Source organism: Monocercomonoides exilis, assembly GCF_001643675.1.
Source record: "Monocercomonoides exilis strain PA203 chromosome Unknown scaffold4-2303458, whole genome shotgun sequence".
Taxonomy (NCBI): Eukaryota; Preaxostyla; order Oxymonadida; family Polymastigidae; genus Monocercomonoides; species Monocercomonoides exilis.
Genome location: NW_027150549.1, coordinates 98244 through 123738, shown reverse-complemented (window position 1 = coordinate 123738; position 25495 = coordinate 98244). Strand labels below are relative to the sequence as shown.

Here is a 25495-nt window from a genome sequence, read left to right as displayed (position 1 = left end):
CAGAATCAATCACAATAATCAATTCCATATCTTTTTCTGAAAAACAAAAACTATGTACTACAGATCAAAATAAAATGTGCGGAAATCTGGTTATTAACAATGCGATAGCAATTCAAAATCGTACAATTAGCCAAATAAAGCCAGAGCATATTGCACAATTGACAAAAGTTACTAACATTGAACTTGTGCGAAATGGGTTTGCCTTCATTTATCATGCATGATATTCATTAATTAACGAACTTGTTGTTTATAAAACAATATATTTTGACTTGCAAAAATCCTGTATTATATGTAATTCATATTAATAGGATTAACTCTCTCCCAGAAGATATTACAAAGCTCAAAAACCTAAACAAGTTAAAATTTATTTTGAACGACATAACTCAGATACCGACAACACTTTTTTCGTTACCAAATCTTGATTCTGTTGACCTTTCGTTCAACAAAATTCACACATTAAATCTTGCTCTTTTGAAGGTATTTTATTCAATTATTTTCTATTATTCGACATGCCTTTCTCCGTAATTCTTTTAATCACTTGTCATTTTAGGGGTCTAAAGTTAAAGAATTACGTTTAAGCTGTAATTCGATGCACGACATAATGCTTCTTCAGCAAACTCTCATTTCTGGAGATCTAGTTCGTCTTGACCTTTCGGGAAATAGAATATTATCATTACCACCAACGTTAATTAATTCAAAGGGCAAACCTTCATTTTCTTCACTTTCACGATTGGTTTTATCAAATAATGCTATCAAACAGTTTCCAAATGGATTGATCATTCCAACTTTGAGTGAATTAGATCTTGGCTTTAATCTCATAAGCTCTTTAACGATTCATTCCCTTCAAGGATTTCCTTCGCTAGAACAATTGGATTTGAGATACAATAGAATTAAACAAATAGAGTCTCAAACATTCTTCTTTGCAAAGAAGCTGAGTTTTTTGCATCTTGAGGGAAATATGATTACTCAAGTGAAAACATGGATTGAACCATTGAAAGGAATTGGCGAATTATACTTGCAGCGTAACCGCATCACAAGCGAGCTCGGCAGAATTCCAGAATCAAAAAACTTGCGGGTGATTGATGCGTCTCACAACAGAATTGTTGGATGCATATTCATCAATGATTCTGCAATGGCGTCGTTGGAACAGCTGAATCTATCCTTCAATGAGATTTCATCCAGTGATGCACTTCAGATATCTCGCTGTCCTGCGCTGATGACACTGGACCTGACACACAACAGGCTCACCGCACTCAACGCAGCTGATCTGCCGGCAAAGACGCTGCGAACCATTCGCGTTGGAGGAAACGACTTGGAGCCGAATGGCCTGAGAGGGAACTTTGGTGTGTTCAGCCAGCTGAGAACGTTGGATGTGTCTATGAACATGCGATTGGCGATGCTGCCAGGAGCAATCGAGAAAGCGTCACTGGAAGAAGTCAACTGCACTGGATGCAACATGGCGGAGATTCCGTTTGTGGGAGAAGAAAGAGAAACCGAGCGGGCAAAAGAAGAGAAAGAGAGAGAGAAAGAAATGTCCGAGCGAAAGGACAAAAAATGGGAGCATCTGAAAGACAGAGGGCAGCAAAACGAAGTTCACGTATTCACATCACTGAAGAAGCTCCAACTTGGATGCAATCGTTCGATCAAGTCTGTTTCCCTGCTGTCGAAGTTGTCTGCCTTGACTGACCTCGATCTCAGCCACTGCTCTGTCACTTCACTGCCAGTGGGGCTGCTGATGCTGCCGCTGAAGCGCATTTCATTCAGCGGAACAGACTTCAGCACACTGCCATCGGATGTGACTGACAAATTCTTCAGACTTCTGCCGAAAGATTTGTCAGTCCTTTCGATGGAGAACACGGGAATATCCTCCATCCCCTCTGCCTTCTTCTCCATGCACCAGTCGTTGGTTGAGGTGAACATCTCGCACAACCAGCTGGAGACACTCCCTGACGACTTGTTCACGACGCTGAAAGGGTCGACGCAGAACTCTCTGCTTCAGTCTTCGCTGGTTGTGCTGGATGTCTCCTTCAACCACATCCACTCTCTCCCGCAGATGACATCTGTCCCTTGCCAACGGTGGAAGCAGTTCAAAATGCTCGACTTTTCTGGCAACCCGATCCTGCAGAACAGCGAGTGGGTGAGCGAGTGGAGAGACCTCATCAGAACTGAGCAGCCAAATTCAGGCGCTGCTAATGCTGCCCCAGTCAAGAGACTTGCTGTCTTTTCCTCGCAGAACCAGAAGGAGCTCACACAAAGAGCAACACTCGGAGCGCAGCTGCCTCTGTTTGTGTCTGAGCTGAAGCCGCCGTCGAACTTTGAGTCGCGAATGCCGCTGCGGTCGAGGATGAATGTTGTGCCAGAGACAGTTGTGCTGAGAGGGAAGTCTGCCTTTGAAGATGGCGATGAAGAAGACTCGGAGGAAGAGAACACACCAGATGTGCTGGTTTTGAGTGCGAGCAACGGAAGCAGAGAGAACAAGGCGAAGCTGCAGCAGGTGGAGAGCTCGCTGAAGAAGATTAGGCGGAAGCAGAGTGGGCGGGAGCTGCGTCTGTCTGACTGGTGCAGCTATTCTGAAGGGCTGGGCTCAAGAAAAGCACAAGAAGATGCGATAGCCTTCCACCCGTTCCATGTGGTGGAGACGAGGAATGTGTGGTCGAACAGGATGGAAGACGGGGGATATGTGACTGAGCTGAGGGAAAAGATATCAGAACAGCTGAAAAGAGAGATCGACACAGGGAAAAGGAAAAGGCTGTCTCAGAGTGAGTTTGTAGAGGAAGTTGATAGGAGGATATTGATTGCGCTGGACACGACTCTTCCGTCTGTTGCATTCCCATTCATGACAGGCGTGCAGCTGAAGTATGCACCAACAGTCGAAGAACTTGATGGAGTCTCTTCTTCATCTTCATCCTCCTCTTCTCCGTCCACTTGCAATCCTTCATCCAACATGATGTGTACTATTCCTATTCCCCCATTCACTCTCTCTCCTGAACACATCGTCCAGTTCCAACAAGACGAAGAAATGGCCTCTCTCAGCAAAGTGCTGTCATCGCAATCAACAACACCCCTCACTCCGCTTCAAAACTCTCTCTTGGACACTCTTTCCTCTCTCTCGACTCTTTCGACGCCTCGTTCACAGCTCCTTCGCTCTATCTTCTGGGATGCTCTTTTGTCATCTCGTGACCTGCATTCATTAATCGGGGTGTGTCTGGCAATCATTGCACAGGAGATTCCACACTCAGATCAGAACAAAGACGATGACAGCCCATTCAGCGCATTGTACAGAGCAGCGGCCATGCAGAACAATCAGTCATCATCATCATCTTCTTCTTCTTCTTCTTCACGCACTCGTTCACAAACATCATCACAGCCACAAAAGCAGCCATCAATTCCTCAGTTTGTCCACTTGCTTCCGAGTTGGTGTGTGAGCATTGTTTCGTTCTGGGCGCGAACTGGCTCGAGAAACGACGGGGCAACGCACAAAATGAATGAGTTTACGAAGAAGATGATGGAGGCAGTCGACAAAACGAGAGCAACGCAGCTGAAAGGAATGTTCAGAGATGTCACCCTTTGCGACGATGAGACAGTCAGAAAGAGGAGAGAAAGTTGGATGCAGCATGTGCAGATGAACGAGGAGAAAGGAGGAAAGAAAGCAGAGAGTGGAAGAGCAGAAGAGAAGAACACGAACACAAAGCCATCAGATGCCAAGTCCACACCAACTGCTCCTCTTGCTGCATCGCCAGCGATATCTCCTGCACCAGAAGAAGAGATTGACTTGAAATATGAACCACCAAAAAATCCTCCAATGTCAACAGTTGCTCCGTCAGCGCCTGTGGAAGACAGAACAAGTGTTGTTGTGGAACGAATTGCTACACCAACAAAATTGAAAGAGGAGAGCTGCACAAACAAAAAAGATGAATGCAAAGTATCTGAATCATCGTCAAGTGAAAAGAAATGTGAGACAGAAGAAGTCGAAGCCTTTGAACTTGAATTGGATCTTGACGAGTGCACAGACAGCGGCACAGACGATGAAGACATCCCACCTCCACCGAAAATACCTCCTCCTCCATTTGATGTGATTGGCACACTGGAAGAACCACCTCCCACACCCTTGCTGGATCCACAGCTCACTCTGCCCACTCCGCCCACGCCGCCCATCACAGACGAGCTTCCTCTGCCTGACATGACAGCAGACGAGCTGAACAGCCAGCCGAAGGAAAGCACAAAAGCAGAAGTTGCTCCTTCTCCACTCTCCATGCAGAGCACAGCAGCGTCTGAAGCAAGTCCATCAAGTGAAAGTGAAAACAAGTCTGACTTCTCATTCGTCCAAGTTGAAGATGCACAACAAAAGCCTCTTCCTTCTTCTGATTCCTCTCTCTCTATTTCTTGTGCTTCTCCAACCGCTTCCTCTGCCTCTTCGCCTTCCCCCTCTTTTTCTCATTCGCCTTCCTCTTCTTTATCTTCCTCTCCTTTTTCACAGACACCCACACACTCACCAAGTGCATCATTGTCCAGTAATCCATTAAGCTCCCAAGCACAACAAGGACAAAAACCACACGTTTCTGTTCGCCCACCACCGCCGCCTCCTCCTCCGCCTCCTCCAAAGAAAGGAATGAGCCGATGTGCATCTCGTGCCAGCTCTCCTCCTCCTTCTCCGTCTGCATCTCCCTCTCGTACTCCTACTCATTCACACAGCTATTCACAGGTCTCTCTGCAGAGCTTTGGCTGCACAGATACGTCAACCACACCTCCACCTGCACGTTCAACAACGCCCCCACCACCCCCACCCCCTCCTCCTCCGCCTCCTCATCCACCGTCGTCAAAGGGAACTGGAAGCAAACAATCTCCGCCTCCTTCTCCGCAGCAGTCGCCCAATTCTGCCAAGCCAAAAGCTTCACCTTCACCACAGTCTTCGCCTAATCCTCTGAAGCGCCAGGCGTCTGCTGCTGCCATTTCTCCTCCCCCAGAAACTTTGAGCAAAATGTCTCCCAACTCTTCTTCCAACTCCAGCCCTTCATTATCACCTGTGATCAACAACAAGCCCTCTCTCAGTCAAAGTCCCCGCTCCTCTTCCTCCTCCTCTTCCGTCTCGCCATTCGACAGCATCATCTCCTCCACCACATTCACCCGCACCTCCTCCACCGCCTCTCGTGGCAGCAACTACACCACCACCACCTCTGCCACTCTCCTCCAGCAGAGTCCTGCCAGCATGCCCATCCCTCTCCCCACGCGCTTCCAGCCTGCCTCTCCCACTGCCCACCGCTATCCATCCACACAGCCCCTTCCTTTCCCAGCTGAATGCGACCCTTTCTATTCCTTCTCATCCACCACCCCTCAGCCATCCGTCCCGTGTTTCCAGTCAGGCATCGCCCACTCTGCATCAATGTCGTCTTTTGCCTCCTCTTCTGTCTCGATGAGCAAGTGCCAGTCGCTCTACTCCTCTCTTGCGCCTTATCTGCCTGTCTGCTTCACCCCTTCCCCACTCCGCCAGACCACCCTCTCCTCTCTCTCTGAGATGTCTCCTTTGTCCCTCGGAATGTTTGCTGTCTTCGACGGGCATGCCACTCATGCATGTGCCGAGCAGCTGTCTTTTCTTCTTTTCCCTTCTTTTCTGCAGGCAATGTTTGACTGTCTCGTATATCTAATTGAGCGCAACTGCAAAAGCTACAAGACATCGAAAGAGAAGATGAAGGAGGAGAAGCGGCTGCAGATGATGGAGAAGGAGAAAGAGATGGAAAAAAAGAGGAAAGAAAAGGAAGCTGAGCACTTGCACAGGAGACAGGCATCAGAAAGTGCATTTGGAGAACTCCCACCAAGTTATGAAGAGGTGGAGCTGCATGATGAGATGGCCGAGGAGTTTGAAGGAGAAAAGAAGAAGAATAGCAGCCAAGCAGAAGCTGATGATGACGACGACTGGCAGCCAGACTTCGACTTCAGCAACTGCGACTTACTCGACTTCTCAGAGTATGTCGACACAGAATGCCCCATCCCCTTCTTTTCTGTCCAGCAGCTTCCTGTTTCTGTGGAGTATGACTCGCTCAAAGACAAGTTCCCAGACATTGTGCTGCCAACACCACACGTCAGACAAGAGAGAGTGTCGCTCTTCTCTTTGTATGAAGGTTGTGCTCAATCATCATCATCATCTTCTTCTTCTTCTTCTTCAGCAAACAATTCATCATTCTTCTCCACATTCCTTCCACTTTTGCCAACTGTCTCCTCATCCAAAGTAATCTCTCCATTCATCTGTGCTGTTCTCCAGCACACTGCACTGATTGCGAATGCTGTTCTCAAAAGACTCAAAGTCGATGGAGGAAGCACCGGAGTCATTCTGATGCTGACACACAGCCAGATCTACACAGCACACGTGGGCGATGCACGCGCCATTCTGATCAGAGAAGAGAGAGGAAGAGACGTCAAAAGCAAGAAGAAGCTGAAGAAGCTGCTGAAGAAGTTGAAGAAGCGGAGGAGGAAAGAGCGGGAGATGAGGCAGCTGGGGCTGAATCCGCTGACATTTGATGCGAGGAGCGGGAATGCTGATCCGGACTCGTATTTTGACGGGTCGGAAGAGAGCTCGCAAGACGGGCTGGACGAGCTGAGCCTGAGTTCCTTCGCGATTGGCGATGGAGAAGCCGACAATTCGAGTTCAGACAGCAGCGACGCTGAAGAGGATGAAAGAGAGAGCAACAACACAGACAACACCAGCGATGTGGTGGAGGACGAGGAAGACGACGAGAACGAGGATGTGTTTGAGGACAGAGACGATCTGGACGAGAACGACACACGTGACTCAGACATCGAAGACAGCCAGTCAGTCACTTCTTGCAACACCACAACATCGTCATCTGTGTTTCCATCTCCCTTGGGACAGAATGCGCCACAAGGCAAAGAGAGCTTCAATCCCTTGTGTATGTCTCAAGCATCTGCCACCCAACGCCCGTCGTCCATTCAGGAGTATCTCGAAGGCAACTGCAGCGACCAATTCAGCAGAGAAAGGAAAATGAGCGACTTCACATTCTTTGAAACAGACGAAATTGTAGACGACGAAAGCGCAAATGCTTCGTCACACATGAGAAAATCACCGTTTTCTATTCGTCCCCGAAGAGGTCCTTCGAAGCTCACTTCATCTTCTCTCTCAACTACATCCGCAACGTCACCATTCACATCCTCCTCATCTCGCACTTCCCTTTCGCCTTTGACTGCCTCGTCTTCCATCTCGACCATTCACACCAACCCTTCTGCCCATCCGCTAACATTCAGACACTCCCGCGCCATCCACACATTCCGCGCCTTTGCCCTCACACACGACCACAACCTGGTGTCCTTCAGTGAAATCGGCAGAATTGCACGAAAGGAAGGCAACTACGTCGCACCCAACATGCGCTTCCTGAATGTGCTTGCTGTTGCGCGGGCATTTGGAGACTTTGCTGTTGGAAGAGGGATCTGCGGAGAGGCAGAGGCCAACAGCATCGGCTGGACTCATCGGTGGACAAATGTTGTTCGTCCTGAAGAAAAGGAGAAGAACTATGGCTCATCAAAGGGGAATAATGGTGCCTGCCAAAAGGAATGTGGCAAAGAGAAAGAGAAAGAAAGAGAAAGAGAATACAAAAGCGATGCAAGAGAAGACGACGAGCAGAGATCAATTTCATCTCTTGTCTCAACCGTATCTGCCAACACGCAGCTGACGACACACTCCACTATCACATCCAATAGCATTTCTTCATCACACGCACACTCTCATTCACACTCACTCAGCACAGACAACTACAAAAGCCAGCCAGAGCGTGTTGTGCTTCGGAAGCGGCAGCAAAGAGACAAGTACATCGTTCTCGGCTGCGACGGGCTGTATGACGTCCTCACAAACGACGATGTAGCCAAGCTTGTGATGGAATCGTGCGCTTCTTCTGCTCCTCTGCCTGGTGGTTATCCTGCGAGTTCATTGTCTCCAAACATCTCTTCTCCTTCCATCGCATCATGCTCCTCTTTCCCTGTGGATGGCGATATTCATTCACCTGAAAACGAATACTTCCATACAAACATCGAAGACACTGCTTCTCTTCCTTCGCTTTCCTCATCTCGTGCCAAACAGTCAAATATTGCCTCACTGAAAGCTCAAGCACAAAACTCTTCCACTTCAGTGCTTGAGCAGGAAGGCACATTTTTCTTCCATCCACACGAGCAGCAGAGAGAGACACGAGAGCAGCGCAACGAGAACTGGGGTGCTTCTGCTTCGGCGATTGCATCCAAACTGAAATCTGTTGCTTTGTCGATGGGGTCTCAAGACAATGTCACTGTACTTGTTTTAAGGCTTAGCTAAATCTTACATAAATAACTGAGAGTCTTTTTTATTTAAATTGTTATCAGTTTAGAATTCTTGTTTCTTCTCTTGAACAGCTAAAAGATTTTTAATGTGATTGTTTAATTTTACATGTTTTTACTTAGTTTTATTTAACTTTTTCTTTAACTTGTGTTTTGTTAAGTTATGTTTTTCTTTAGAAACTCTGTTATTATCTCACTATCAGTTGAATAATAATTGTGCTTCTTGTTTATTGAAAGAAAGTGTTCATATTTGGAAGAGTTTCCGATTCCCTTTTTTTGTAAATGACTTGATTTGGAGGATGAGTTAATGTTGTTCGTTCTGTTCTATTGAATTAACTCATTTTTTTGAAAACGAACACTTTGTTTCATTTATACTGAATTTCTTAACAATTCTGTTCTGTTTATGTCATAGTTATTTTTTTTTTTTTTTTTTAATTTTTATTTTTTAATTTTATTTAAAATTTTGAAGTTTTGGATATTCGATTGCTTTAATTGGAGTCGTAATCATTTTCCCGCTCATTTTATAATTAAAATTTCTTTTGTTGTGTCTTCCTCCCTTTTTGCTTGACATTAATGAGATTAGCAACTTTTCTATCGTTTTCATTAATTTTTTAAAAAGTTAAAAAAGACAACCTGAAAATATTCAAAGTAACTTTATTTCCCCAAAAATACTCGAGCGAGCAAAAAAATAACCGCCTCTCAATAAAAGTGTTTTTCAAAAAGAAAAAAGAAAAATAAAACATCAACATATCAAATTCATTTGCTTTAATAATAATAATAATTAAAAATAATAAAGCAGAAACGGACAAAAATACAAACGATGTAAAAACACAAATGCGATAATAGATAAAATTGATTAAAAATAAATCTATTAAAAATTTGAAATTGTGAATTATTTATTTGAAATAAAATATAATTTCTTTTAAAAATTTTTTCCTTAAAAAAAGGCCTGCAACATTTACATCATCTCAAAATAACAACTCAATTTGCTTAACTTCTTCACATTTGATGAGCATAATAGTTTGTTGGCTGCCCAGGAGCAACAGGAGAAGAGCCATTTGAGAGAGCACCAGGATTAGAGGCAGGTGGTGGCATAGAAAACTGCGGCAGAGACGATGCTGGGTATGTGGCAGCAGAATAGGAAGAGTAAGGCGAGGCATACGAAGTGGGGTACATCGGATAGGATGAGACAGACATCTGCGGCGGAGGCTGGTTGAAAGTCGGGACAGGATTGAAGGAGGACGCCATGTACGGAATGGGTATCCCAAGACTGGCTTTTGGCGGCTGTGACAGCTGATAGGCGCTGCTGGGCTGGGACGGACGGGACGGCTGTGAGAGCTGGGCTGTGTTAGCACTTGCTGTTGCTGCTGATGATGATGAGCTGGCACTTGATGAAGAAGGATTGGCCCTTCCAGACAGGATGGCTGCTGCATTCGGGTTGTGTGTCTCGCAGTGCTCCACATATTTGGACAGAGGTATTTTCGCAGAGCAAATTTCGCAGTCGATTGTTTCTTCGCCAATGGTGTCGTACTCAATTTCTGGCTGGTACTTCTGCTGGATCTGTCCAGCTGGCTGGGCGGAAGTGCTTGGCATTTGGGAATAATATGACGCTGGAGCAGCAGAATAAGGAGAGGAAACAGAAGACGAGTGAGGAGGCTCGCGAATGACAGTGCGATCTGGACTTGGAGAAGGGGTTGAGGCAGTTGGGGTGGTTGGGGAAGGAGTGGATGGAAGACCGAAACGATATGCAGATGATGAGGATGATGGAGAGGAGGTTGAAGATTTGTGTGTTGGAAATTGATTAGCCAGTTCTTTTGGAACAGCCTGTGCATACGACGATGCCATTGAAAACACATTTCCAGAGGGAACAGCAACAGCAGGCGAAGAAGTTGAAGCAGAAGAAGAAGAAGATGATGATGATGAGGAGGAGGAGGAGGATGAGGCAGATGAAGATGAAGAAAAAGGAGGAGTAATCGGAGTTGGGTTAGGGGGATAAGAAAATTGAGAAGCAGACGATGAAGGTGGAGGGCCAAACGATGGAGTTGTTGCTGTTGTTGTGTTTGGTGTCTTCTGAGGAGGAAGAGAGAACACAGTGCCACTTGTGTGTGTGCCTGTGTTTTGAGGAGGAGGAGGAGGAGGCTGTATCAGATGAGAAGATGACTCAGATGGTGAAGGATTGCTCTGGGAAGGCGATGGAGGTGGCATCATCAGAGCATTCGTCACAGCAGGCTCAGTCTTTGATGGGACAGCTTCATTCACTGGGAGTGTTGATGGAGAAGATGAGGGAGATGAAGGAGGAATTGGAGGAAGCTTGAAAGTGTGTGGCTCAGAAGCCTTTGGAGGAGGAGAGGGCATTCTGAGAGCACCAGCAGGGTTTGACTGAGGAGGAGGCAGAGCGGCAGGAGGAGGATAGACAAACGGAGGGGACATGCTTGTCTTTGGTGGCGGTGGAGGAGAGGAGCAAAGATCAAATGCTGGTTTTGTGCTTTGAGGAGGAGGCAGAGCTATTGCTGGCTGGAGGATTGTTGATGATGGAGTTGAAGTAGATGCCTCGTTTGATGTTGATGTTGCTGGATTGGTAGGAGCAGCTGCATTTGATGGCTGAGAATCTTCTGAAACAGACTTTGAGGAATCAGATGAAGCAGAAGAAGAGCCTGTTTGAACTTGTGGATAAGGTGATACCTGATTGAATGGCAGCGATGGCACTTGTGGGAGTGCAGGAAGAGCAGGACTACTTTCTGTCTTCTGTGTCGTATCAGGAACATTCGAAGAAGTAGAAGCAGAAGAAGAAGAATATGATGATGGTGGAAGAGAGGAGGAAGAAGATGAGGAAGAAGCAGAAGCTGATGAGGAGGCAGGAGGAGGAGACGGGAGATCAGCAACATTCAACGGAGCAATGAGCATAGGAGAAGGATCAGTCAAAGCAGGAGCTGGTGGAAGTTTAGGCAGTGAAGACGGAGAAGGAGATGCTGATTCTGCTGGAGGCAGTGCAGTTGGCTTTGGCTTTGGAGTTGCATCCAAAGTGGGTGCAGGTGGGAGATCAAGCTCTGTAAATAAGGACAGGTCGCTCATGAGAGAATGAAGCTCTTTCTCATCCGACTTGTCTGTCTGCTCAGTCGATGGCAATTTATCCTCATCGTGTTGCTGCGAGAGAGCATCTGGCAGCCTCTGTCCATTTGCAGCGCTGTTGCTGTCTTCTGACTCTGTTTTGCACACAAACTGCGCAGGAAGAGGCGGCAGATTGCTCAGAAGTGACAGCGGAATGGATGTCTGCTGTGATATTTGTGAGCTTTGCTTGCTGTATTCATTCTCGGTTGGCTCTTCTTTGTGCTTTTGCTGTTCATCCTCTGCTTCCTTGTCGGCCTCTGCATCGCTTTCAGCCGAGTCTGCGTCTCTCGGAAAAACAGGCGGGGCAAACGATGGCTCAGGCAGCATGTCTTCCTGCTTCTGCTCAGCTGCTCCGCCCATCGGCGCCAAGAAGATCATCGGCGGAGGAGTAAACGACACCGAACTGCGCTGCTGCGACTCTTCATCGCCTGAAACATCGCAGCCCAGCCGAGCAGGAAATGGAGAGGAGGCATTGGAAGTAAATGGATTGGGACTAAGTTGAGGATTAGATACACTTTCTGATTCAGTGATTACATCGATTGCTTTTTGATTCGTCTCGTTCGCTTGTCCTGAGGTAAGAGTGCTTTGTTGAACAATTTGCTCACTCAAAATATCTTCGCTTCCGCCAAGTCTTTCGTATTTCTGTTCGTTTAATGTGTCTGATTGTTGGCTCTCTTTGTTATTATTAGCTTCAGTGTTGATTTGATCATAATTGGTATTATCTTCTGTTTGACTTTTCATTAGTCCAACTTTTACAGAAAAAGATGGGTCAACTTTAAATTGTTTATCTACATGATCTGCTGAAATGGCATTGCACGTTTCTTTATGCAATTCATTTTGGGAAACATCTTTCAAATTCATCGTTTTCTCTTCAAGAATTCCATAGCAATCGTCATTTTCAGCTTTTTTATCGCTCAAGCACAACCTGTTATTTCTTTCGTTTTGCAATCTTTCACTTTCTATTTTCCTTCTTTGTTCTTCTTCATTCATTATCTGTGTCTGCAATCTTATAACTTCTTCTTGAAATCGAATTCTTTCATTTCTTTCTGACTCAGCTCGTTCGTTCGCAGCAGCGAGTGAATCAAGAACAACAGATTCCAATGATGAAAATTTCGTGAAAAGCTGAGGGAAATATTCATCAAGTTTCTTAAATCATTTCAAATCAATAAATTTTTAAGTCACATTTGAATATAGATAAATGACAATTGCATACTGTCATAATATCATTAACGCCTGCTTTGCGTTCATCCATTTGTACCCTTTTTTGATTCTGTAAATATTCATCTGTTTGTGGTATATCATCTTTCTTTTCTTTTTCAATTTCTTGACTGTTATGAGATTCCAAAAGATTATCGGACAACCCAGTTTCGCTTTTTTCAATGTCCGTTTGCTGTTGCGATTCTTCTTTTTTTCCTATTGCAATATTCAATAATTTGCTTGCTAAAATGCACAAATAAAAAAAATATTTTTCTTTGAGTCTAAAAATTGAAAATCAAATCATACTAATTTGCTTTGAGATTTCTGCAGGAAGATTTTGTTGAATGCTTTCAGAAAGGTTGCTTTTTTCTAAAAGTTTTTTCTGTATGTTATTTGTAACAGCCTCATTTAGTGTTTCTTCAAAATCTTCAATTGTTGGGAATATCTCTTGTAGCACAGCTTTTTCTTCTTCAGATAAATCGTTTATCTCAATCCCAAGCGTTTGAAACCACATTCAATTGCTTTGATTAAAAAATCAAAAATGTGAAATATTAGTGATCATAACCAATATTATGCAATAACTTTAGTTATTTATCTGAAGTATAAATACTTTAATGTTATTTCAAAGAAAGAATCAGAGATTATGAAATGAGGAAAGCGAAGTGTTAAGTGTTTCTTTAGCCCCAAAGATTAAAATAGGAATCAAGCATCGAAAAAATAGTGTTTCCACTTATTTTTCTTCTTTATTAAAAACGCCCTCCAAGCATAGAACTAAATGCAAATGTACTCTCAGAGAACAAATTCTTCAATGTGAATATGCTTATGCGTCAGATCAGGTGTATTGTGCCTTCTACACTTGCAACTGCCTTCTCCCCATCATGAAGTGCGTATCCTGTCCCATCCTCTTCCAGCACGATTATATCCTTCTCTTCAAACTCTTTCCCGCAAACATAACATCCACATTTCTTTCCTCCCTCTTGTTTCCCTCTTTCTTTCTTCTCTCCCTTTTCTTCTCTCTCTTCTTCTCCCTCTTCTTCGCTTGCTTGATTAGCTCCTGTTTTTGCTTCCTCCTTCATCAGTTCCATGCATCTCCCACAGAATCCGTGCCCACACACTCCAACAACACTCGTTCTGCTCACTTGTGACAAAATGTCTTTGCACATCCCACACGCCCATTCCTCCCGTTTCTTGCCTCCCTTCCATCCTCCACTCCCATCTCCATTCTCTTTTCCATTTCTTTCCTCTGCACCTGCACCCAACTGCCTTGTCCCCTTTCCACTCTTCTCCACACCTCCATCTCCAAACACAATCTCCACAACATCCTTCCATCTGATTCGATGCCCAGAGCCTGGACAAACAACTTTGCTCAATCTCTTTATTTCCTCTTTCTCTCTCCTCTCTCGTTCCTCCTTTTCCTTCTTCACTCTCCTCTCTTCCCCTGTCTCTTTTGCTTCTCTCAAACCTCCACCACCTCCTTCCCCAAGCCCCATTTCTCGCTTTCTAAACTCTGCGACTCGCTTTTCTTGTGCTGCTGCTGCCTTCGCTGCTTCCTTTTCCTACTCCGTCGTAAGTTTTAGGAAAAAATAATAATAAAATAAGATGAAAATGAATATAAATTTTAATATATGAATTGAAAAGGATAAAAGTCACCCTTTGTTTTTCATTTTCTTTTCTCCACGAAATAAACAAAAAATTTATAATAAAATAGAAAGATGGATTCTAATTGATATTCTTTTCAACCAAGACCCTCTATCTCGGCTCTCAGCCCTCAACCACCATCCACACCGCTTCTGCTGCTTGCAATGCCTTCAGCTCTTTCAGTCGCCGACCATTCACTTCCTTCTGCTTCCCCAGGTTTTCTGCCAGACATTCTTTGCAGAACAGATGCCCTTCCAGACTGATTAGCAAACACACACACAAACACAAAAACAAAAACAAAAATTGGCAATAGACACCACAACGAAAGAATGAACAAAAAAACAAAAAAGAGAAAGATAATGAAAAATGAATGAATGCTTGGCATCTGCCTTTTCCTTTTCCCTTCACTTTTCTTTCCACGAGGCCTCGTCTCACCTCCCATGCAAACCACGTCACCGGGTTCCGCGCCTTTTCCAGGCAAAGCGTGCAGCACCCGAACCCTTTGAACCCATCTGCACCCACGCGCTGCCTTTTCGTTCCATATCCAGCCTCTGCCCGCTCAGACGCTGAGAAGTACGCTCTCGTGTTCCTGTTCAGGCTGTGCCGACTCATCTCTTTTCAAGCCCTTTCAGTTATGGTTTGGAGAAAAAAACAACTTATGAAATTTTCCTGGAGATGATGACAACTGTTTTCAATCTGCATTTATTGATGTTATTACTTCCAAAATAAAACAATTAATAATTATAATAGGCATTTTTTTTCTCTAAAAAATGAATTTATTATTCGTTGTTTAAAGAAAAAATGGAAAATTTCAATATAAAGCAAAAAAATGCGAACACAAGATAAATACAAGAATGAAAATATTATTATAAAACTTAAAACTTATAAGTTAGAGGCAAGACAACGTTATAAAGTGAAGAATGTTTCAATTTGCTCTTTTTTTCAAAAAAAATACATAAAAAGTGAATAAAAACAAGAACAATGCATTAAGATAACAAGAAATCAAATAGAAAAATATTAAAAAAACGAAAAAAAAAATTCAAAAAGTGTTGCAAGCAACATTATAAATAATTATAATCATTATAAAATACATATTTTGAAGTATGATGATAATGATGGAAAAGAAAATGTTCTATTTTTCGGTTATGTTATCACATTTCGAAAAACCGCCTAATAATTGAAATCAAATGTATATGCTCAAAAGCCAACTTCAATTGCTTCTAAAGTTGTCAGTAAACAATTGAGATGTCGAATAATCCATTCGCATCTGATTCAAAGAAAAAGGAGCAGAAGTGTCTTGTTGAAATCTTGGTTCCATTGCATATTCATCTTGCAGCTGAGAAAAAGAGGCTTCAGAAGGATTTTTGTTGCACATTGACTGCTGTGCTGGTAAAGGATCCTGATTGGATTCTGAAAGGCTGCATGAAAACACTGAGCTCGTGACTTGTGCCAATGTTGTTGCTGAAGGGATGAAATGAATAAATTGGCATGTGTCAGACAATGGAAATAATTCAGAGGGAGCAGCAGCCGAAGCAGAAGTGGCAAGAGGCAGTGAAGCTGAAGATGCAGAATGAGACTCGGGAGGCGAAGAATCCACGTACACAGATTGAAGTGACTGCGATTCAGATGAGCTTATGTCTGGATTCTCTGTGACTGAAGTCAAAGGCTTTGGGTTTATCAGGAAAGAAAGAGACTGAGAGCTTATATCGCACTCCTTTTTCTGGATGCATTTTTGAGAAGATAAAGTTGTATTTGTGCAGTTAATGTCCAGTGTGACTGCATCAAATGAATCTTCAGCAGATTCATTTGTGGAATGTGTAGTACTATCGACTGATATATTTGTATCTTCTGGAATGGGCGCAGGTTGCGTTTGATTTGCAGAACCAGAATTTTCGATATTAACTTTTCTTTCTCGTTTCTTTTTGCGGCTGGATGTGACAGCGACGATGAGTATGGCGGATATAATCACAGTAAACACAAATACGCAAGAGGAGCAGATGATAAGCACATTCTTTAGATATGTTGTGAGTATGTCTGATTGACTGTTGGAATTGCCTGAAGCATTGAAAATAGTTATGTTGAAATATAAAGGATTCGATACTTGTGTTTGGCTTTCTCCAACAACAAGAGTAATTGTGAGATGAAGGACATTAGCACTTTCACTGAACAATGACATTGGTACAGATGCTTTCGCAGATGTCTCTGAGATAAATTCACTGAACGTGAACGTTTGCCTGTTTCGCTTCATAAATTCTTCTGAATCGATCTGGAACTTCAGCTCACATGGAATGATGCAAGAGCCAATAACTGTAATTTGAATGAGGTCTTCTTCAATCAGTCCAGAAACAGAAGTGAGAGTGGGCATGAATAGAGAAGATGCTCTTTCAGCTGCAATCCCTTCCAATGTGCATCCATCGCTAAGCATCCATAATGACGAATCTTCTTTCAAACCATCTCCTCCTTTCAGACTCTCAATCTCTAACACACCAGACTCATTGCAGAAAACATTTCTCCTTGCTGAAGGACAGTTCTCAATTAATGGATTATTGTGCAAAAATTCGCCATTCTTCACAAAAAGGGATCCACCATTCATTGCAACACCGCCAACAGATGAGTTGGATAAAGTTGTATTCAGCATAGAAACACGAGATGATTGAGACAATATAATTCCAGTATTCCAGCTGCACAATTTATTGCTGTTATTCTGGTCCAATGTCTGTTCGTTAGATATCAAAGAGTTAATAACAGCTGATAAAGCAGAGAATTGAGAAGAGTCAATAACAACGTCTGGGCATTCAGTAAAGAATAAGCACTGACATGTTCCAGTTAGAAACGATACATTAACTTCGCTGAAGGATACCACTCCTCCATAACTCTGGCAAAACACGCAATGATGCTGTTTCATTTGATTCACGTCAAGTGAGGAAAATATCACTTTCTTTAGTTCTAAGAAGCCATACGTCTGATATAGCAGAACATAATAAGATGGAAGAGTCACATCATCAAACGCAAACGAAAGAGACGAGATGCTAACGCTATCATAGCATGACATAGCAGCAATTGATAGCGCAGATGTTGATAAGAAATCAACCACAATTGGAATGCATTTGCTTTGTATGGCTGAAGATACGCCAATGAGCGACACATCTTTCAGGTTGCATTCATCAGCAAGTGATGATCGATAAAACAGTTGGATCTGTGCAATTTGTTCAGCATTTGATGAAGCCCTTTCCGATAGAATGTTTAAATTATTCTCTGCAGAAGGCACATGAAGTGATGCACAGTTCAGAGTTGCGCAAGGAGCTTCCTCTCTTCCACAGATACGATTATCTGCGCCAGTTGCCCCGTTCACAAAAACAGTTTGACCAATAAAAAACAGAAGTATTTCAAGCACATCGATATCTTCCGTGCCTAATCTATCATTGCCAAGGCAGCAGAACACAGAATTGACTGTGTTGAATACAGAGAAGTTCATATCCCAATCGAAACGATCAAGTGAAAGTAATTCACATGAAGGGACAACCAGAAAGAGATCTCTGCCAATTTCTGCGTTATTCTTTTCAAATGTCATTTCGTGGAAGAGAAAATGATTCAGGGAAATATCATCTGCTCCGTTAATCGCACCGAGCGGATCACCAATGTACAAAAACAGTGCACCACCTCTACTGAGATCGCTTTTCAGTCGAACAGGACTTTGAACCTTGCTTTTGCAGTTCAAAAAAGTAGTGTTGTGAAACTCAACTGAATGTGACGTATCTTCATATAAGCCAATCGCGCCTCCGCAAATAGATGAGTTGGCAGTGCAGTAGCCGAATATGCTGTTCATTGAGTACAAGCACACCTTAGAAGTGCAAATATCACATAAAGATGTAGGAGATAAATCATAACAGTCTTTGGAAATTGAAGTGTGAGGAAAATTCGAAATGACAGAAGGAATGACGCCTTCAGTTGTGACCATTGAAACAGTGGTGTTGATGAAGATAAGTTGGATGTCTGAAGAAGACTCTTGCTCTCCATCTAATTCGTTGTGCTGTTGAGAGGAATGCTCATCTGCTGACGAAATTGAAGAGGAAGTTGAAAGTGTTGTTGTGTCAAGTGGTTGCACAAGAAACAATACAGTTTTTGTTAGAAAGTGTTCGAATGTGGTGTGAATCAGCTTCAGCACACCTCCATGCAGCAGAAACAGCGGCACATATGAGCAACCGTCGTACCATTCTTCGTGAATGCCTTGCACCCACGATTCATCAAAGCAGATGGATCCAAAAGAAAATGAGTTGGATTGGGAAGATGGCTGAGATGTAGCAGAGGAGCTTCCAGAAGTGATGATAAATGATCCCAAACCGTAATTCATCAAATCTCCGGAGAGGTCCATTGATATGTTATGCGCCATAAATGAGCCACTTGTAACTTCTGCATCACAATATCCCTGCACCAAAGAAAAGACTATCGCTCCGAACTCTCCGGGTGCATTTGTTATTTCGATGAACTTCGATCCGAAGTAAATTGGCATATCCGACCAGCACGGCTCGTGGAGCAGCAGTTTCGTGAATGACCCGTCGTCTGCTGCATCAGACACAGCAAATTGAATGGTGCTGCATGTCAAGCGGTTCGATGTTCCGCAAAACTTTTTGTCAACCGAAAACTCAGAAATATAGTCCATATGCATTTCTGTCTGTCTTGACAAAATCCAATCAGATTTTGAGGTGTCTGTTCGCGAAAAGTACACGAAATTGTTGCTGTGTGTGGAAAAGCACAAAGTGAAGATGTTTTCTTCTGGTGAAAAATCTGCCTCGTCTTCAATAACCACACCGCACACACGCGAGTTGGCAGACAATCCATTTGCAGTGGAAGAATGAGAAGAAAGAGGGATGTTTGATGAAAGAGTGCCTTCACTTTCCGTATTCTCAGGTATGCACGATATGAAAAAGCATTCCAGAAGGACATTCCCAAACTCGAGGATGTTTGTGCCTTTCGAAAGTGACAAAAGCAGCGCTCCATCATTTGATTGTGTGCATAAGCATGTTGTGAATGTCACATTAAAACATATGTAATTAACTGAAAATATATACAAATACAGTTATATAAATTTCAAAAAAAAAAAAATTATTATTATTATTGATTAATTTTGAGAAAAAAAGCAAGATTCACATAAGCAAAAAATAAGACAGAACAATTATTATCAACATAAAAAAAGTCCGCATATGTTCATTCATCATTATTTGAGAAAATTCAATCTGCCTTAATAAAGGCAAATTATCTTCCATTCACAATCAATGAAGCACACATCCGAATAAATGATTCGCATATCGTATTGCTGCTCCAGCACCTTGTTTTGCAGCCTTTCCGTTGGCAATATGGCAATTTTCTGCACAAAAATAGCATCCGCCTCTGCTTTGCTCAGTTTCGTCGTTTGTATCTTCCTTCAGACCTTCAATCCATAGCGCTCCTCCAATGCCATTCTCTGCCGTAGAGCTGACTAGTAAGCAGCCATTTAGTACAACAGAAATGCTACTTCCTCCTTTTTCTGCAACAGCTGCAATTGCACCTCCATTAGATGTTGCTTCATTTAATACAAACATGCAGAAGCTAACATTTAGTAGAATTGTCGAAGCGTCTGAATTTATCAGCCATGAAGCTGTTTCACAAGCAGCAGTTGTGTCTTGCTGAGATCCTATCGTTGAGAAGAATATCGCACCCCCATTACATAAATCGTTTACTGGGGTTGCTGTAACATCACTAGAATAACCGTCAACGCAATTTCCATTCTCGTCTTTGGCATTCAATAATAAAAATTCGCATGCAAAAAATGTGCATGTGTGAAAACAAATTTGACGTGTCATTGAAGAATTAAATTCTGTTTTTGAATTGGATTCAAATCTTATTCTGCTACGAAAGCAACTCTTGAATGAACTGTTCAAGCAGCTGAAATCTTCGCAAGAATGGTCAAGTCCTTGTATGATTCCTCCATAAAAAGAATTGGAGCATTTCTCAAAATAACTGCTTTGAATTGACGAAGAAATAACCAACGATAAACTTTTTTTCCATGGCTTATCAATAATTGCTGATACATTTAAAAAACTGCAATCAACAATTGATGAAGATAATCCAATTCCATTGCAAAGAAATGTTGAGTGAAATTTATTGTTTGAAATAACAGAATGTTGAAGTGAAATGCTTGAAAAGGATGATGACATGCAGCATAAAGCATCTGAAGAGCATGAAGGATAAGAAAACTTAGTAAATGATATGTTGTTAAAGATAGATTCACCATTATTCAATATAAATGGCAAATGCCTTGTTCCATTTGAGGATAAATAACATGAATTCATATTTAGAGAGGATTTTGCTAATACATTGATCAAATATTTGTTAAAATTTGCTCGAAGAAATAAGCCTTGCGAAGAAAACGTAGAATTTTGGAGATTAATCGGTTGACAAAAATAAAGTGAAGAAAAGTAAAGAGGTTCCAATTTTATGGATTTCTGGTGTTCTGTGAATAAAAGTGATAAATCAGATGAAAGCATATGCTTGTTGTTTTCCATTTTAAGAAAAGAGAAAGTTGAAAACATTGAGCTAATGTGATGTGAAACTACGTTTTCAAAAAGAATGTCATCGAGCTCTGTGCATTTTGCCCAACTTATGAGCAATAAGCACAAACCTATCATGCAAGAGCCCAAGCTCTTATTGAAGATGCAGTTTGATCTAATCCGATATTAAATTTATTGAGATATAACCTTAATAAAAATCATCGAATGTCTGAGGAAGAAAAATGTCATTCCACAGATAGCAAAAAAGATGTCCATGATGATGGTGACAAAAAATCACAAAAAAATGAGTTGATAACTGAGAAAGATGATGATGAATCTGACGATGACTTTTTAAGTGACTTATTAGGAATATCTTCTGCTGCTCTTCCAGAGCCAATAAAACGCGTTCCAGTATTCCTTTATTGTTATTGCTGCTTTAAATTATATTTTCTTATCTTTTTATGAAATTTTTCTCAAATTTCATAATTTTTTCTCTCCAGTCTCCCTGTGCCAAACAAACGTCAAAACAGGATTCTGAAAGCATGTTAGAAAAGCAAAAATCACCTCAAAGCCCAAAAAACGTACCTCAAAACTTAGATTCAATACCAAGTGGAAATGAAACAAAAAGTTCGACGGCTTCTTCAGAAGAATTAGAGGCTTTATTTACTGGAACAAAAAAGAAAAGAAGAAAGCCATTTGAAGTTGATGAACAGGAAATTACTGAGATTCATCAGGATGATTTGAGAAAACAGCCCGATGGTGCAGAATTTATTATTCGCCCAACCGAGCGATACCTGGTTTGAGCATTTGTTATCAAAAGACATTATTTTTTTCTTTTCTTTTTTTATTTTATTTTTTTAGGGAAGTGGAAAATTAGCAGTACATACGAAACTTGAACGATCAAGACATCAAATCACATATCTTCTTACTGAATCTCAAGAAAAATTGCCAGTTCTTGAAGAAAAATGGAGAGAAGGAACGAGAAAGAGAATTGAAGGAAGAAAAAGATATGGATATATATGATTAGAAAAAGCATTCGCATTCATTGAAGCATATTTGTCAAAGATTATTGTTGGAGTTCTGTTCCGACCTTGTGGTTATCTTGTAGCTTTCTTAATATCGCAGAATCATTACATTTGGGCATTAGAAATTGGAGCCACTTAAGGTTTAAACGATCATTTTTTGAAAACATAAAATATTTTGGCATGACCGATGTGAAACAATGCGTCGGATGTGGCAGCACAGAAAATTTAAACTTTTGTATTTTTTTCATACCAATACCTGTTGCAGCAAAAATTAGAGAAAAGCTTCAAGAACCTGTTTTTATTTCTTCTGATCCTGTTGCGTCCGAATTTCCTGAACCACCAAAAAATGTTGAACAAATGGAAATGGCACTACTGTGTCATAAATGTAGTGAATTAGCACAGATTGAGAGAGGTTTAATTTAAAATAAATTTAATATTTTCAAAAAATTTTTTCAGCTTCATTTGATCAGTTACCACCTCTTCCTTCGTCCATATCTTTCATGTCTCCACTTAAATTTATAACACCACAATTACTGAATGAAGTATTTCAATTTTATTTACCATTGTTGAGTTTCGAATCAAATATATTTTTCTTTTTAGTTATATAACAGTCATATTCTGGTGCATACTCCTCCAGCTGATGCATACAGAATGTGTTTTGGAATAAATATTACTCATGCAACGTACATTAACGCTTGCGGTACAATATATAGACGAACAAAACGGTAATTCAAAAAATAATAATTTATTGAGTGTTAAAATACAAATATCTTTGATTTTTAGGGAGTTTGAAGATGTGTACAGAGATTATGTTAATCAAGAAGTTTGTCTTCTTTTTTTTCAGATTTTTTTTATTTCATTCTTTTTTCGAAACAACGAAAGACTATCGCCAATGAAAATGCAAGAAGAGTTTTAAAAGCTAAATCGCAGGCTGCGTCGCCTCCTTCAATTAGAAAATATATTCCATTGAAAATGCAACCGTTGCCTGCTTCCCGAAATTCTATTGTAACAAATCCTGTTATTAAAACTCATTTGGACCATCCTTCAGAAGAATTTATTCAAACAACGCAAAAAAGTCAGCAGTCATTTTCCAATCAAGAAGCGCGTCGTGCAACAGAATATGAAGCGCGTGGAGCACCTCAGCCATCTGAGTGTTATGCAGACTCAAGAATTGAGCAAAGCAAAATGCATCAAGAAGTACCATCAGACTCGCGTTTTCTCTCCACTGCACAAGCTTCGTACAGAGACCCATATCGGAGGCGGCCATCGACTGCGCAGCCTTCTTCGTCAGCACGTCTGTCACATTACGGCGAAAGAGCCGAAGCTGCCCCGCCAGTCAGAGACGACGACAAACTGCGCGAAATGGATCCTTCCTTTGCTGTTCTTAAAAGACAGCATTTTCCTTCTTCTTCTTCTTCTTCTTCTGAGAGTTCTGCCCTTTCATCTTCAGCTGGTCGCTTTCAGCAGCAGCCGCAGCCGTATCCGTCGACGATTGTCAATCCTCTGTTTCTCGATGCTGTGGCTGACCGCGACATGTTTGTGGGGCCTTTTCCCAACTCAAACTGGGTGATTCCTTCGGTGCTGCTGATAGGCGGGCATCCGACGATAAGCGATGCGATGGAAGGGGTTGGGAGAGTGAGGTGCGGAGAAAGAGAAGAAGAAGGAAGCGACGGAGCGGATGGGGAAAGAGGGGAATATGACAAGGCTGGGTATGAAGAAGACGGAGTGAGTTCGTTTGTTGGTGGAAGAGAAAGACAGAGAAGCAAAGGCGATCGCTCAAGTGGAGCGAAAAAGGCAGTAGGAAAGAAGCAGTCTGCTGCAGAAAGAGATGCTGAAAGACACAAAGAGAAAGAGCGAAACGAAGCATTTGAAAGCGAAAAGGAGAAAAGCTGTTCTTTGTATGCGCTTCTGAAGGCAGGCATCAACATGTTTGTGATCATCTCAACCGACGACGAAGAGAAGCAGATTAGGAAATCGCCTGCGTTGGCACTGGCAACGTCGTATCCTGCCCGTCTGCGCACTTCAATGGCAGGTGCTTCAACATCAACAGGAGCGCAGGACAGTTCTGGTGAGTCTTATTTCTTCAGAGCGGTGATGATGGTGCGAGAGGACACGATGAGAGTGCTGAAGGTGCAGATGGAGAAGGAGCGGGCGGTGCAGTGGGAGGCGATGAAGAGAGAGGAAGAAATGCAGAAGGAGAAGGAGAGGATAGCGAAAGAGGAAGAAGAGAAGAGGCAGGAGAGGAAAAGGAAGATGAGAGGGAACTATGGCCAAGACACTGCTGCTGACGTGGCTGCCCTTCGCAGAAAGAAATACGCAGAAGCAGCTGCAAAAGCAGCGAAGGAGAAAGAAGACGCAGAGCCTCTGTTTCCTCCCTCAGAGAGCATTGTCATTCCAGAGAGAGAATTCACTCAGTCGCTGGACACACTCGTGGAAGCGAGGCTGAAGTGGAAGGAAGGCACAGCTGATGTGGACGAGAAGCAGCTGATGCAGCTTGTTGACTACATCGTCGACTCAATTGTCACGAAAGGGTATCGTGTGTTTGTGCAGTCAACAAACGGACACGGCAGAGCAGGAGTGGTTGCAGCTCTTGTTTTGGGTTTGTCATTAAAATTGTTTATGTTCAAACAAAAATGAATTAATTCTTCACCTTTTTAATAATTTTTTTTTCTTTATTCTTCTCTTTATTTTATTTTATTTTCAGCGAGACTTTTCGGGACCACTTCGACGTCTGCCTTGGCTGCTGTCCACTCGTTCCACAGCTGCCGCTCTGCGCGATATGTCGACTATTCGTGCCCAGCGAATCATGCACAGCGATTGCTTGTCCACTCAATTGTGGGCAGATGGTCTGCTGGGGACGGGCCTGTCAAACGGAGCTTGGGCTCTGAGGAGCAGAGGAGCGATGCAGCTGCAGTTGGGTGGGGTGTGAAGGGAATTCGGGACTTTGAAAAGGAAGAAGAAGCACAGGAAAGAGGAAGAGGAAGGAGAAAGGAATCAAGATATTCTTCGGAATTGCCTGAAGAGCTTCAAGAAAGAACTGGATTGAACGTTCTAAAGGCGATGATGGCTGCACAAGCTGCACAAATAAATAGTGGGAAAAGTTCTAATATTACCACATCCTCATCATCTTCATCAAGTTCTCGTAAGAGTTTTATAAGACCTTCAACTGCAAATGTTAGCTCATCCTCACGTCAATTTCGTCATTAAATACACATCACCGTAATTTATTGTTTTTTGTTTATAGCATCTTCTTCTAATTGTTAACTTGTTATAATGTATTTGTGATTCTGAAAAGGACAAATTTTAATATAATTATTGTTTGATCAAACAGTAGTAATTTGTATTAATTAATTTAAAAACAATTTTTAAAAATCAATAATAAGAGGTGCATACCATCTCAATGTCGGAGGAAGCAATAAGAAATGGAGGACTAGCATTTATTTTGCAGCAAGATGGAAAAGTTTCAATATTCAACAGAAATACAAGATCATTTCTTTCTCAGATGATTCCTGATGCCACAAATGAATTTTCTTGTTGCACTGTTTCTGGGGATGGTAAAATTCTTATTCTTGCAGGAAGAAAATCTCCAAATCTTTATGTTGTTCCTCTTCCGCCTCTTTTTTCAATGTCAACATTGCATTCGTTGCTTTCTTCTTCAGGCGGACCATTCTATTCCAATGATAACTT

At 42.2% G+C, this 25495-nt stretch overlaps 6 protein-coding genes across 6 annotated transcripts; 3 read left to right on the top strand and 3 right to left on the bottom strand.

Moving 5' to 3' along the window:
* Positions 1 to 74: 74 nt before the first annotated feature.
* MONOS_6322 (putative leucine rich repeat protein) lies at positions 75 to 8954 on the top strand (the record flags this gene model as incomplete). Its single annotated transcript, XM_067876547.1, has 3 exons — positions 75 to 196; positions 309 to 477; positions 551 to 8954. The coding sequence occupies 3 exons, from the start codon at positions 75 to 77 to the stop codon at positions 8309 to 8311; spliced, it is 8052 nt and encodes a 2683-aa protein (XP_067734533.1). The 3' UTR covers positions 8312 to 8954.
* Positions 8954 to 13180, bottom strand: MONOS_6321 (uncharacterized protein). Its single transcript, XM_067876546.1, has 3 exons — positions 12925 to 13180; positions 12635 to 12861; positions 8954 to 12567 (listed from the first exon to the last, which is right to left on the bottom strand). The coding sequence occupies exons 1-3, from the start codon at positions 13130 to 13132 to the stop codon at positions 9313 to 9315; spliced, it is 3690 nt and encodes a 1229-aa protein (XP_067734532.1). The 5' UTR covers positions 13133 to 13180; the 3' UTR covers positions 8954 to 9312.
* On the bottom strand, positions 13174 to 14892 carry MONOS_6320 (putative nitric oxide synthase-interacting protein). The gene is made up of 3 exons (XM_067876545.1): positions 14705 to 14892; positions 14404 to 14515; positions 13174 to 14174 (listed from the first exon to the last, which is right to left on the bottom strand). The coding sequence occupies exons 1-3, from the start codon at positions 14866 to 14868 to the stop codon at positions 13446 to 13448; spliced, it is 1005 nt and encodes a 334-aa protein (XP_067734531.1). The 5' UTR covers positions 14869 to 14892; the 3' UTR covers positions 13174 to 13445.
* A 103-nt stretch (positions 14893 to 14995) lies between these two features.
* Positions 14996 to 20960, bottom strand: MONOS_6319 (uncharacterized protein). Its single transcript, XM_067876543.1, has 2 exons — positions 19541 to 20960; positions 14996 to 19311 (listed from the first exon to the last, which is right to left on the bottom strand). The coding sequence occupies exons 1-2, from the start codon at positions 20919 to 20921 to the stop codon at positions 15467 to 15469; spliced, it is 5226 nt and encodes a 1741-aa protein (XP_067734530.1). The 5' UTR covers positions 20922 to 20960; the 3' UTR covers positions 14996 to 15466.
* Positions 20961 to 21008: 48 nt separating this feature from the next.
* On the top strand, positions 21009 to 21806 carry MONOS_6318 (putative Mitotic checkpoint regulator, MAD2B-interacting; the record flags this gene model as incomplete). The annotated part of the gene is made up of 3 exons (XM_067876542.1): positions 21009 to 21194; positions 21284 to 21580; positions 21645 to 21806. The coding sequence occupies 3 exons, from the start codon at positions 21009 to 21011 to the stop codon at positions 21804 to 21806; spliced, it is 645 nt and encodes a 214-aa protein (XP_067734529.1).
* Positions 21807 to 21988: 182 nt separating this feature from the next.
* On the top strand, positions 21989 to 25015 carry MONOS_6317 (uncharacterized protein; the record flags this gene model as incomplete). Its single annotated transcript, XM_067876541.1, has 6 exons — positions 21989 to 22220; positions 22265 to 22350; positions 22409 to 22533; positions 22592 to 22631; positions 22691 to 24407; positions 24513 to 25015. The coding sequence occupies 6 exons, from the start codon at positions 21989 to 21991 to the stop codon at positions 25013 to 25015; spliced, it is 2703 nt and encodes a 900-aa protein (XP_067734528.1).
* Positions 25016 to 25495: the final 480 nt, after the last annotated feature.

Bases quoted from the DNA above. Each gene is read 5' to 3' on its own strand.
- MONOS_6319 (XM_067876543.1), bottom strand. From the start codon at position 20,921: ATGATAGGTTTGTGCTTATTGCTCATAAGTTGGGCAAAATGCACAGAG. The intron at 19,312-19,540 runs GTGTGCTTCATT...ATATATTTTCAG, and splicing joins TGCGAATCATTTATTCGGAT to TTAATTACATATGTTTTAAT.
- MONOS_6321 (XM_067876546.1), bottom strand. From the start codon at position 13,132: ATGTGGTTTCAAACGCTTGGGATTGAGATAAACGATTTATCTGAAGAA. The intron at 12,862-12,924 runs GTATGATTTGAT...TGTGCATTTTAG, and splicing joins AGAAATCTCAAAGCAAATTA to CAAGCAAATTATTGAATATT. The intron at 12,568-12,634 runs GTATGCAATTGT...AAATGATTTAAG, and splicing joins GCGTTAATGATATTATGACA to AAACTTGATGAATATTTCCC.
- MONOS_6320 (XM_067876545.1), bottom strand. From the start codon at position 14,868: ATGAGTCGGCACAGCCTGAACAGGAACACGAGAGCGTACTTCTCAGCG. The intron at 14,516-14,704 runs GTTTGCATGGGA...TTTGCTAATCAG, and splicing joins GCGCGGAACCCGGTGACGTG to TCTGGAAGGGCATCTGTTCT. The intron at 14,175-14,403 runs GTGTGGATGGTG...ACGACGGAGTAG, and splicing joins CATTGCAAGCAGCAGAAGCG to GAAAAGGAAGCAGCGAAGGC.